The sequence below is a fragment of the Bos mutus genome, chromosome 18, assembly GCF_027580195.1.
Source record: "Bos mutus isolate GX-2022 chromosome 18, NWIPB_WYAK_1.1, whole genome shotgun sequence".
In the NCBI taxonomy this organism is placed as follows: Eukaryota; Metazoa; Chordata; class Mammalia; order Artiodactyla; family Bovidae; genus Bos; species Bos mutus.
Genome location: NC_091634.1, coordinates 16,387,456 through 16,400,353, shown reverse-complemented (window position 1 = coordinate 16,400,353; position 12,898 = coordinate 16,387,456). Strand labels below are relative to the sequence as shown.

Here is a 12,898-nt window from a genome sequence, read left to right as displayed (position 1 = left end):
AGCCAGGGACAACTTGCATGACTGGCAAAATGTCAGCCACCTCACTTCTGGATTTTAGACATTCTAATAGATATGTAGAAGTATTCCATTATTGTTTCAATTTGCAACTCCCTGATGACATTGTGTTGAACAAGTTCTCGTATGCTTACTTGCATTTATCTGTATATTTTCTTTGGTGAGACATATGTTCATAATTTTTGTCCATTTTTAAACTGGATTATTTTCTCATGGTTGAGTATAAGAGTTCTTTGTATATTTTGGGTACAAGTCAATAATCAGATATGTGTTTTGCAAATATTTTCTCCCAATCTGTGATTTGTCTCTTTATTCCTTTAACAGTCAATACTTTCTAACACTCCTTGAAAGGCTCAGAGACCCATGGCAAACATGCTAACTGCTTTTTTTAATAGCAAAACAACCCACAAAAGTTGGAAGGGTGGAGACGTTTGAGAGAAATCAAAACTGTTGAGAAATCAAAATGGTGAAGTAGAAGCTGCTAATCTTTCTTCCAGGAAGCCCATCTGGATTTTACATCAGCCCCAGGCACCCTCTTCTGCATCTCAGCCCATAAGAAGCATTTGAAGCTCAATTCATCTTCTCCCTGAAATCTGCTATCTCAATGGAAACCTTGTAGTCCCCTTGTTCCTGGAGCAGAGACTCAGCTGACCCTTGGACACCTCCTTGACTCCTCACACCCATAGTGTTGATAACATTGTTGTCAACATCTCCTCCAAAGCTGTCCCTTCTCTCATCTCCCCATATCAAGGTCTGTTCCACCTAATCTCCAGCCTAGAGTGCTGTATTTCACCCCTCTACAGCCAGTCAACTTCACATGAGATCCACTCAGTTACCTCTCTACTCAACATCCCTACAGTTGTCCAGCACTGTCCTCAACACCCTCCTCTCCCTCACCCTGCTCCATCCTCTTCCCTGGGTTCCCAGCTTTTAGTCTCACCCCGCCATCTTTCTCCCCCATTTGTTTATTCAACAACTATTTAGAGATTCAGGCTCTGTACTGGACACTGAAGACAGTGATTAATGACACAATCATATTGAGTGAGAGGTATTATTTCTCAGGACCATGTCTGAGGCTAAGTGGGCTCTCCAGGACTCCAGCCCTAGTATTAGCGCTTTCTAGGGGCACTCCACAGACCTCTCACGTTCCTTGACCCCAAAGTGACCCACCCCTGCCGCTTATGTCCTATCTATCCCCACCTGGTGATGCGTCTACTTCCCTCACTGAACTGTGAGCTCCGTAGCATGGAGACTGGGGCTGTCTCAGCCACCGGGGTGTCCCCAGCTCAAGGTCAGCTCACGAATGTTACGGATTGGTAAGGACGAACGAATACCTAGAAGAAAGTATGCCAGGGAAATATTAGGCTCATGCCAACTGCCCCCGTCCCTCGCTCAGACCTGACACCCTGTTTCTGAAATCAAAGGGCAGTAATTTTGGCATCCCCTCGCTGGATTGTCATCCTCCTAGGATGAAAGTCCCATTTTGTCGAGAAAATGAAAGGAGGCATTAGGGACCTTTAGCCTCTTAGGGAACAGCTGGTAGTAGGAAGGAAGACGCAGAAGGCAAGCGGATCCCACCGTTTCTTCAAGTTCTTTCATCTTCGCTCACAGGAACCCCGAGGTAAGAGAGCTGTGGGTCGGCTCTGAGACCCCGCAGAGCGGGAAAGCCCCCATCTTCCTGGAGACCGTGGCATCACTTCCGGCGCGTGCGTGACGTCAGAGAAGGACGCCACACTGAAGAAGGGGCGGGAGGCAGCGGCCTGGTCACTGTCATGGAGTTAGCGCAGCAAGCGCGGGAACTGGGTTGCTGGGCGGCGGAAGAGATGGAGGTGCCCGTGGCGGCCCGGGTCCCGGAGTCGACGCTGCGCAGGTGAGAGCCGCTCTGGGAGTGAGGACTCCCCACCCTGGAGATGGAGTCTCCCGGGATGAGACCCACGTCTTCATCCAAAACGCGCCATCCTCCCCTTGCCCCTCTGCCCCAGTGAAAATAACCTTTGAGGGCGCTGCTGCCGCAGTGCAATTAACCCTCGACGGCGCTCCTGCCCTGCAGGTAGTAAATCCAGGCAGAGGATCCTGAATTGAGTGAGGGAGTCCTGGTGGTGACTCCCACCCCCATCCTCTGAGGCCACCCAGAGTGGGGTCCCTTGCACTAGTGGGGATCCTCCATGAGTTAGTAATAAAGCTCTCTTTTATCAGTGTGAAAATTGGATCTCCAGGGTAAGGCTGTCCCTCAGTACATCACCACCCACCCCAGCTAGTGAGGACACTCAAGTCAGCAAAGACCGCCCCATTCGAGACCGAATGTATAGGAGTAATGACCCACAACTGATCATGAGAGGGCCCTTTCTGGCATTGTACCCCTCACCCCACCTCTGGAAGTAACTGGAGATAATCCTTTGCCAGGAGAGATGGAGCACTCCACCAGAGAATGAGAATACCCCTATCCCCAGTGAGACGCCCACCCTCTCAGTGGCTGAGAACTCCCCAGGAGGAAATACCTTACCCCTAAAAGTATGGGCCCTCCCTCCCGTACAGATGAGAATTCCCTAGTAAAGATCTTACCTCCTTACCACTCTGTTAGTGAGGATCCTCCATCCTGTGTGATGGCCCAGGCATACCTTTACATGCTGTTCCCACAGGCTGTGTCTGGGCCAGGGGGCCGACATCTGGGCCTACGTTTTGCGGCACGTGCACAGCCAGAGGTGAGCCTGGCCACAGAAGGGAAGCTTTGGCAGAGGAGAGGACCCAGGAGAGCCCCACTGTAACTCCCCTTCCTCCTGCCTCTCCATTTAGGAACGTCAGGAAGATCCGGGGAAACCTGCTCTGGTAACTGGTCCTCAAAGCTGTCCCTTCCTGTCTTCCCCAGCCCCATCCAGCCATGTCCCTGCCCCCAGCCTCACACCTCCTGTCTCTCCCCTGGAAGTCCCCATCATCCTCTCACTCTGGTCTCATTTCCTCAGGTATGGCCACCAGGACAATCCAGAGGTGAGAAGCATGTGCTGCAAGGTTTTATTTCATCCAAAAAAAGGACTTATAGATCTTCTGCTCTGGGCCCAGCCTTGTGCTGGGTGATGCCAAGGGTCACTGTGTCACAAGACAGCCCGATCCCTGCACTCACTTGCAGTCCGGGGGGAGGAGGCGTGAGCTGTGAGTGGGGGGACATGGATATGAGGCATCAAAGCTGGTGAGGTTGATGGGAGAAGAGATGGGCTTGGGAGAAATGCTGAGGCCAGTATGGGACCCAGCATGTGCATGGTGCCCAGGTGACATCTTGGGGGAGGCTTCCAGGAGACCTCAGGACTCCAGGTTTGGGGCTCAATGGGAAGATGAGGACTGGGACAGAGACAGGAAACAGGTTGGGGGGACAGATGAGGCAATCCCAGAAGGAAGGAGGGGAACAGGATAGTACCCTGGTGCTCTTCTTCAGGCACTGAAACTGCCTGGGGAAAACCCTATGCCATGTAACTGGGCAGGTAAGAGACTACTGCCCCACAGAGAGCAGTCAGGCCATGCATCTGACCCTGTACCTGATTCCACCAGGCCCGCCGGAAGTTGGAGTTGGAAGCCGACGTTGCCCGCCTGCGGGCAGAGATCCTGGAGTTAGACCAGAGCCTGGAGCTGATGGAGCAAGAGACTGAGGCTCAGGGTGACCCATGGGGCTGGAGAGATGGGCAGCAGAATGGGGTGAGGGAAAGCGCTGATGGCCACCCTTGTTCCTCTCACAGACATGGCCATGGAGCAGAACCTACAGAGAATGCAAGATACCCAGCGCCGTGCTCTCCTCCTCCGGGCTCAAGCTGGGGCCATGCGAAGACAGCAGCGTGAGCTCCAGGATCCCATGCAGCGACTGCAGAATCAGCTCAAGCGCTTGCAGGACATAGAGAGGTGGGCTTCAGGTGTCCAGGGAGCATCCCTCACCAGGGTGGGCATACAGACATTCTTAGAGACCCAGTGCTCTGCCCGGACCCTTTCTGGGTTCTAGAATTCTGAGCTTCACTCCATGGAGCCAGAAATTTTTGCCGTCTCAGCCACCTGTTTTTTCAGTGCTTAGCATGGTGCCAGCTGTATATCTAGAACGCCAGTGCTGGGGGGAGAAAAAAAAAAACAGTAAACGGGACAGTCCTGCCCTCATGGAGCTCACACTCTGATGCAGAGGAGACAAGTGCTAAACCAGGACACAAACAAACCCTATAATCAAGGGTGGAGATGAGCGTTATGAAGAAAAGGTGATGTAGAAAGGGAGAGGGAGATGCTACCCTAGGTACAGTGGTCAGAGAAAACCTCTCTGAGGATGTTAACATTTGAGTTAGGGGAGGAATTTCCATTGAGAGGAACAGCAACAGCAGAGCCTCCTGAGCCTGGCATGTGGGAAGAACAGCCAAGAAGCCAGTTCAGCTTAAATTTTGAAGGCAAGAGGCAGAGTAGTAAGGGGGTAGGTTGGAGAGGTGGACAGAGCACTGTGAAGGCATTGGAGTTTTATTCGGAGGCTTGGTTCATGCCCTGGCTCAGCTACTTACAGCTGTGTAACTTTGGGCAAAGTATTTAACTGCTTTGTGCTTTAGTTTCTAAGTTCTGTAGAAGAGAGATAATATTAATATCTATTCTAAAGGGTAGGTATGATAATTGAGTTAAATCAAGCAGAGTGCTTAGAAGCATTCTAATTGTTGTTATTCTGTGTGTGATGGAAACCCATTACGTTTTCAAAGGTTTTGAGCAAAACAGGGACTGTTTTGATCTGTCTGAGGTTTTAACAGGATTGTTGGCTTACTGCTGGGTGGAGAACAGACTGCAGAGGGTAAGAGCAGGGAGATGGATGAGGAGATTAATGCAGTCATCCAGCTGGGAGATGACCTCATCTGGGGGTTGGCCTCTGAGATCCAGGCTCAGTGATCCCTGTGACTAGCTTTGCTGGCAGCAGGAGGGAACACCAACCTCTGTGCTGCCAGCCGCCTCCTCCCAGGACCCCCAGCCCCAACTGAACTCCTCCCTCCAGGAAGGCCAAAGTGGATATAAACTTTGGACCCTTGATATCAGCAGCCCTGGGCCTGGAGCCTGCGGTCCTGGTAAGAGTCCTGGGCCAGCGGGGAGAAAGGTTGGGTGTCCGGGGTTAGATGGACCTCTGGGCCTCCCTCATACTACACCCTCTTCTTCACAGCACGATGTCCGAACAGCCTGCAGCCTCCGAACCCAGTTCCTGCAGAGCCTCCTGAGTCCTCAGGCCCAGGGAGGCGGCGTTCTGTGAGTAGCCCATGGCCACCAGAGACCCTGTAAAGAACCTTGTTACAGACACTACCTCTGGGCTCTGTCAGCCCCAGGCCCTGCCCTGACAGGGCTCCCAGGCTGGGAAGAGAGGAAGCAGACCTTTAGAGATAGTGACAACCCAGGTAGGTAGGGCTCTCAGAGGGTGGGCAAGCCTGGGAGGCTTTGGGTACCCAAAGGAGGCACCTTACCCAGCTAAGGAGGCAGAGAGGATGGGTGCTTTGGTGAGGAGGGATAAAAGGTTGAGAGGATGTTCCAGGTAAACAGCACACATGAAAGGGTCCAAGGCCAAGGCATTGATATGCTGTTAAGTGGGACACTCAAGTCTAGCTGGTATAGAGGAACCTGGTTTCCAGTCTTTAACATGGGGACAGTGACAGCCCCTATCTTACAGAGTGGCAGTGATCATTAAAGGGTGAATTAATGGTTCTTGTAACATTCTCTGTCCTCCTTCCCAACTCCACAGAACCCTGCAAGATGACCATTTTGGAACTTCCTACCAGCAGTGGCTTAGCTCAGTGGAGGTGAGGGGCACTCTCAAGAAAGGCTACACCCCCTGCCCCATGATTAAACCTCAGGGTGCCAGGACCTCACTCATGATCCCTACTCCTTCTCCATGGAGTCCCAGCTCGCAGCCCTGCCCCCATCCTGGCCTGACTTCACCCTTCTCCCCACCAGAGCCTACTGACAAACCACCCACCAGGCCACGTCCTGGCTGCCTTGCAGCATCTGGCTGCAGAGCGGGAGGCAGAGATCCAGTCCCTGTGCAGTGTGGATGGGCTCCAGGATATGGAGAGAACCAGGTGAGGTGTTGGTGTTCCCAGTCAGCGCAGGGCAGGTGGCTGGGTGAGCTGGGACAGGTTAGGACCAGGCAGGGTGACCTGCCAATGGGAACTGAGGCCCAGTAACCAGTCTGGCAGGTAGGCTGACACTGGTTACCTACAAGGGGACAGGGCTTCTCCCACTACAGCTCAGCCCTTATTCTCAGGTCCCAGGCACCAGACCAGTCAGACTCCAGCCAGACCCTGCCATCTGTGGTGCATCTCATCCAGGTGACCCCCCAGGACCCTTCCCAGGACTCCATCCCCTTCCCAACCCAAAACACCTTGGTCCCCTCCCTGCCAGGGACCATGTCACCCTGACTTTGTGCTCACTCCAGGAGGGCTGGCGGTCTGTGGGTGAGCTGGTCACCCAGCGGGAACCCCTCCTGAAGGAGCATCAAGTCCTGACCCTGCGCCTCCAGGGCCTGATGGAGAAGGCTGATAGATGTATCCTGGGATCCAGCGAGAGGTGAAGAGTCTCCAAGGGCTATGGTCTCTAGGCCATGTCTCTCCCAAGGGTCTTAGAATACAGACTTCTGCACCCTGGCTCCTGTTTCAGTCTTCCTGCTTGCTCTGCTGGGTTCTCCCTATGTTTACGGCTCCTTGTGCATCCTTGTGCCTCTGATCTCCCTGCTCCGGCGAGAGTCTTAGTCACCTTCCTTCTCCTTTGGTCTTTTCTCCTTGGGCCGCAGGCAGACTTTGGTGCTGGGGCTCCGGGTCTGTGCCCTGTGGGCTGAACTCAAGGCCCTGCGTGCCCTGAGCCAGGAGCTGGAGGAGGCCACTGGGCGTCGGCAGATTCTGCTCCAGGAGCTACAGGCCAAACAGCAACGGATCTTACGCTGGCGGCAACTAGTGGTGAGAAGTGGGATTGCAGGAGAAGTGGCCAGGCTTGATGGAGGGCCTGAGTCAGACTGGGAGCCCTAAGGAGCCAGAACTGGGCCTCCTGGTGAGGGGAGGGGGCCTCAGTGAGACTCCCAAGAGAAGTCAGGGCCTGTGCAAAGGGGTGAGCAGGGGCAGAGGCTCGGAGGTAAAACAGAAAATCAGCCCATCTCCATGGCCTCTTGGTTGCCTAGGAGGAGACACAGGAGCAGATCCGCCTGCTCATCAAGGGCAACTCAGCCAGCAAGACACGCCTGTGCCGGAGCCCCGAGGAGGTGAGATGGGAGTGGGGGCCAATTCTGGGGAGGGCTGGGCCTCCTCGGGAGGGGACTAAGCAGCCTCACACTGTCCTTCCCATCCCTTTCCTTCCCCACAGGTGCTAGCTTTGGTTCAGCGAAAAGTGATCCCCACGTCTGAGGCGGTGGCTCCACAGAGCCAGGAACTGGTGCAGTGTCTGGAGCAGGAAGCCCAGCACCTGCCCCATCTTCCTCTGGGCCCCTTGCTGCAGCACAGCCCCGGAGGGTGAGATAGGGGTTGCCACATACCCTGTCATGGATGACTGCTACTCCCTGGGCCCACTCCTAAAACATAATCCTAGGGTTCCCAGGCTGCCAGACCTCACCCTCAGCCCTACCTCCAAGTTCCTGGGCCTCTGGAACCCAGCCTCTCTCTCAGCACCCCTCCCAACCTGGACTTCACTCCACAGATTGCAGCCCCTCCCCACTATCCTGCCATCCATCCACCAGCTGCATCCTGCATCCCCAAGGGGCTCCAGCCTCATAGCACTGAGCCACACGCTGGGGCTGCCTGCAGGAAAGGTGAGTGCCTGTCCCCTCGGCCCTGTCTTCCGACCCCAACCTCCACCCCAGGTGACTATCCGTCCTCCTCCCTCCAGGCTCCGGAGCTGCTCCTCCCGAGGGCTGCCTCTCTTCGCCAGGACCTTCTGTTCCTCCAGGACCAACAAAGTCTCCGACGCTGGTATCTGCTCCACATGAAGACCAACCTGCCACCAGGACCGTCCACCCAGGGTAGGCCTGCCCCACTTCCTTATCCAGCATCTCAGCCCCTTCCCAGCACCTTTAGCCTCCAGAAGAAATCACAAATACCCACTGCTTACACAGTGCCCACTGTGCATTGAGGTCTCACTAGAGTCCTCTGCGCAGCATCCCCGAGGGTTCTCTCCGTATCACAGAGGGCTTGCAAGCTGCCCAGACGGCCGAGCTAGATTCGAACCCAGGCCGTCTAACATGGGTCTGTGCTCCTAACCATTAGATGACACTGCTCATCAAACTGCCGAATATTCATCCATCATCAAACAGCAGTATACTTGAGTATACAAAGCAGTCTGTATAGTTAAACTACTGGATTCTTTTCTCAGCAGTCCCTCTTCCTTGCTGTATGGTCTCCCTCTGCCTCAGTTTCCCCTGCAGTGGACTAAGCATAATCATATTAATAACACCTTACAGAACAGCTGGGAAGACTCAGTCAGGTGGCCTGAACAGGGTGTTGAGCTGAGGCTGGCTGCAGTTAAGCATTCTGTATCCCTCGCGTGATTCCAGTCTCCGCTCTCTGCACATGCACAGCCTCTTCTAGTCCTTACCATGAGGGAAGGGAGTGTAAGACTACAGAAAGGAAGCTAAAACGCAGAAGTCCTTTATTCCTGGATTCACTAAGCAAGTACTCACTGCGTATATGCCATGTGCTAGTCCCCGAGAATTCAGTGGGGAGAAAGGTGAGAGCTGTCCAGCCCCAGGGTGTCCCAATTGTAGAAGCAAAAAATTCAAAAGAGAAATAGATGGAAGAGGTGGCTTGAGAAGAAGTGAATCAGTGTACTATCAGCAAAGCAGGAAGAGACCATTTTCAGGCCTTTGAATTTTTAGCTCCTTACCACCCCGACTCTTCAGTGGGCAAGGAGCAGTGTGAAGGAACAACAGAAACAGCCCAAGACGTGGCACAGCATTGTCTTACTTCGTGGGCATCAGGGACTTTTAACACATCTGCAACTGGAACTCAGTTCCCTTTAGTCCGGAAAGCAGTTCTGTTTTTTTTCCATCCTGGTTTCCTTCCCTTAATAAATGACCCCACTGCCCTCATGCAGGGGCTAAAGCCAGAAACCCAGGAGTCATCCGTAATTTTTCCTAGTCCTCTGAACCCCTACCTTCAACCTGTCAGTAAGCCCTGTGGGTCCCCTCTCCAGAGTGCTCCCATCTGCTCCCTGCCTCACTAGCCTGTGGCTCAAATAATTCCATCTGTGCCTAAGAGTGCCCAAAGAAAGGGCAAGTGTCATGCCTGAGATTACAAAGCCAGGAAGGGGTTCAGGCCCAAAGGGTCTGACCACACTGCTGATCTGCACTTACTCTGAGCTGGGCTTATTCTGAGTCTGTAGAGAGAGACTAGACGAGTCACAGTCCCCAGGGAAGACACCAGTGGAGGGAAAGACTGCAGCAGTCTGAGGAAGCAGCCAGGGTGAGGAATGCTGGGAAGGGCTTCCAGGAGGAAAGATGGTGTCTCCAGTGGTCCTGGGGGACAGTGAGGCTTTGCTCCGGAGTAGTGAGCAGAGGCCACGTGGTGCATTCCTCAAGTACTAGGCTGAGAGCTTGGGCTTGGTCTTGAGGCGCTGAGGCGCCTTGGAGGGTTCCAAGCAGGAGAGGGAAAGGATCAGGTTTAGGCCGTGAGAGCACTCTGGCTGCCACATGAAGGGTGGACCAGTAAGAGGCTGAGGCTTGGAGCTAGGAGGGAGGCTGGGGGGCAAGCAGGGAAGCAGGCAGGACACTGAGGGATGGACCATGGAGACTGAGGGGGCGGGAGGAAGGTGTTCAGAGGATGCCTGGGGCATGGTGGGCTTGCACCTGGTAGGAGGACCTGGGAGGAGAGGCTCAGGAGGGATGCTGAGGTGAAGACTAGATGACCGGAGACAGTGACTCATTAGCTGCAAGGTACCCGGGAGCCCGAGGATTCAGTGCTGCCCCCTGGGTTTCTAACCTACAGAGCTGCTGCGGATCCAGGAATCCCAGGAAAAGGAGCAGAAGGAGAGCCTGGGACAGGCTCTGAAGCGGCTGGAGAACCTGCTGAAACAAGCACTGAAGCGAGTCCCTGAGCTTCAGGGAGTTGTGGGGGACTGGTGAGAGGGGGACATAACGAGGTGGGGGCTGAACTGGGTGCAGTGGGCAGAACTTAGGCCGGGGGAGGGGGTGGGGGGCTGGTGACAAGCAGACCGTGGTGTTGAGGGTCAGCTAGTGAACGTCTGGAGGTCCTAGACCTTCCCTTTTAACCCCATCCCCTTCTCCAGGTGGGAGCAGCCAGGACAAACCGCCCTTTCCAGGGAGCTCTGCCAAGGCCTGTCGCTGTCCCAGTGGCAGCTGCGCTGGGTCCAGGCCCAAGGTGCCCTGCAGCAGTTGTGCAGATGAAGAGGTAGCTCAAAAAGAAGTCAAGAGCTTCGCACTTGTTCATCCCAACACATCACTTCCCTTAAGACCTCTGGAAGCACTGCCTGGACACATCCGCCCATGGTCTCTACCACACCTGCCGCCCGCATCCCGGCTGTTCTCGGTGGTTCTCTCAATTGCCTTGCCCTGTCCTGTCATTGCACTAAAGCCCAGACGAACGAGATACTACGAGCCCCACCCTAGCTGAAACTAGCCTCATCACTTTTACCCTCAGTAAGAAATAATCAAGTGCCTGCTGTAAACACTGAGGATCCAGCACTGAAAAAATGGACAGAAGCCCCAGCCTTCAGGGAGTTATTCTAGGACAGGAGAACAAACCGCTGACAGAATAAGTAAGCAGAATATCTAGTACATGGAAGAACTATGAGAAAAAGCGATTGCAGAGGTGCAGTGTTAAATAGAGGACTGCGCAGCAAGGTGACACTGTAAAGGCAGTGAGGAGGAAGCACCCGGCTATTGAGGAGGGCCTGCAGGGGGAGACCGCAGCGCATGCAGGGGCCCCAGTTCACGTGTGTTGCTGCGAGGGCTGAGGAGGCAGTGTCGATGTTGGAAGAAGGGAAGCTTTAAGAGATGGGATTGTCTTTGAGTTTTTATAGGTTTTTTTTTTTTTACATTTAAATCTTTGAGCCATTTGGAATTTATCCAAATGGATTCCATTTTGTCTTATTTTAAGCACTTACTAAAATTCTCATTCAGAGCAGTGGTCACCTCTAAGGGAGGGGTGGGTGGCAAGGAGGAGACAAACTTTCTAGAGTTAAAAATACATTGTGTGTTGAAGGTGGTGAGGGCTACACAGGTGTACGGATTTGTCAGAACTAATCTCGCTGTACTCGTTAGGTCTGTGTATTTCACCGTGATCTATCTTCAATTTGTAAAGTAAAATTTTACCCACCTAAACTTTATAAAGTAGATTTAGATATTTCTCATACACAAAACTTCCATGGCTAATTGGGTTGTATCTGGGTTGTATCTGTTTTATCTGGCTGTATCCAAGACCGCTGTCTGACTTGTGTGCCAACCCCACAGCGTTTTAATTTTAAAGGCTGTGTAATATGTCTTAACTGCAATGACTGGTTGCCATCTTGCGCTTACTTGTCAGTGTTTCCCTGTCTCTACTTGCTGTCTTTTTCTGTTAAGTGAAATTATATGAAATTTGGCTGGTTCCTGAAGAAATACATAGATAGGAGTTTTACTGGGGTTGCAGTTAGTCTGCCAGTTAGGGATATTTGCCATCTTTGAGATTTTAAACCTGATTTTCCAGCTCCCTTCCCATAGCTCCTCTCTCGACCGCCGGAGCACCCTCGCTCCCAGTGCCCCTCCTGTCCCTCGCTGCTCTTTCTCAGTCTTCACACACTTGCTTTCCCACATGCCACCTTAGTGTTCCCCCCTCCTTTTTCTTCTCTTCGTCTCACTTCCCAGCCACCTCCCTACTGAACAAGGTGATCCTTACCCTGTCCTTGCTTTTTTTTCTGTAACATAGCTTCTAACATATACTATTTTATCTTTTATTGTCCTCCTCAAACAAAATGTGACCTCCACGAAGGCGAATTCCTCTGTAAACTAGAACCTGGACAAACTGTCTTCAATATGATTTGAAATCCATATGCAATAAGGGAAAATAATACTGACAAAAACATAAATTTTTACATGATTTTTTTTAAAAAAGGCAAAGTTAACAAGAAGGCTAATTAGGGGGAAATATTTGCAGTTTATACCATAAAAGGATGTGTGAGTGTGTGTGTATGTGTGTGTAGTGTCAAAATGGAAAAGAAAAGTTCCAACTCCATAGAAAAATGGACAAAATATATGAATGAATAGTTCTCAGAAAATATGCTCAAAATCAATAAGAGAAAAGCTAATGAAAACCCCACTTTGATACATTTCCTACCTATCAGACAGGGAAAAGGAAACCTGGGATTTGGGCAGCTCCCTCTGTCGACAAGGCAGAGGGAAGCAGCACTCTGATGTATCAGTGGGTATGCCATATGGAACACCTGTGAGATAATCTCCAGCAAAACTGTATGAGGACATGCTCTTTGCCAAAACAATGCTACCTATAGGAATCTATCCCGAAGACATACTGGGCGAAACATAAGTTGTGGGGCTTTGTACAAAACTACTAGATCATATCCTCAGAAAGTCAGTGGGGGTACAGAGGGGGCTGTTTTAGATTAAAAGAGACATGACAGCCAAATGTAATGCAAGATATTGATTGTATCACAAGCTGTTGTGATTTTTAAGTGTTTGAGTTTGAAAGTACATTTTTAAATCAATGGGGGAAGTTTTCATGAGAAATGGAAAATTGGTATATTGGAAAGTGTATCTTTATTACATTTCTTTGGTGTGATAATGGTATTGTGGTTAGGTGAGAGAATGTGGACAAAGTATTAAGGATGATGTCTGCAACTTACTTTCAAGTAGTCTTATTGTTCATAATACTGATTTTTTTATTTTGATAAAAGTTTAAAATTTTGAAAG

At 51.8% G+C, this 12,898-nt stretch overlaps 1 protein-coding gene across 1 annotated transcript; it reads left to right on the top strand.

The window, feature by feature from the left end:
• Positions 1 to 1,726: 1,726 nt before the first annotated feature.
• HAUS5 (HAUS augmin like complex subunit 5) lies at positions 1,727 to 11,326 on the top strand. The gene is made up of 19 exons (XM_014482369.2): positions 1,727 to 1,885; positions 2,655 to 2,717; positions 2,809 to 2,841; positions 2,976 to 3,000; positions 3,556 to 3,661; positions 3,741 to 3,900; positions 5,009 to 5,078; positions 5,171 to 5,253; positions 5,741 to 5,798; positions 5,953 to 6,077; positions 6,263 to 6,326; positions 6,434 to 6,564; positions 6,788 to 6,950; positions 7,169 to 7,249; positions 7,351 to 7,496; positions 7,681 to 7,792; positions 7,870 to 8,002; positions 9,963 to 10,095; positions 10,264 to 11,326. Exons 1-19 carry the CDS (start codon positions 1,788 to 1,790, stop codon positions 10,379 to 10,381), a joined length of 1,902 nt encoding a protein of 633 aa, XP_014337855.2. The 5' UTR covers positions 1,727 to 1,787; the 3' UTR covers positions 10,382 to 11,326.
• Positions 11,327 to 12,898: the final 1,572 nt, after the last annotated feature.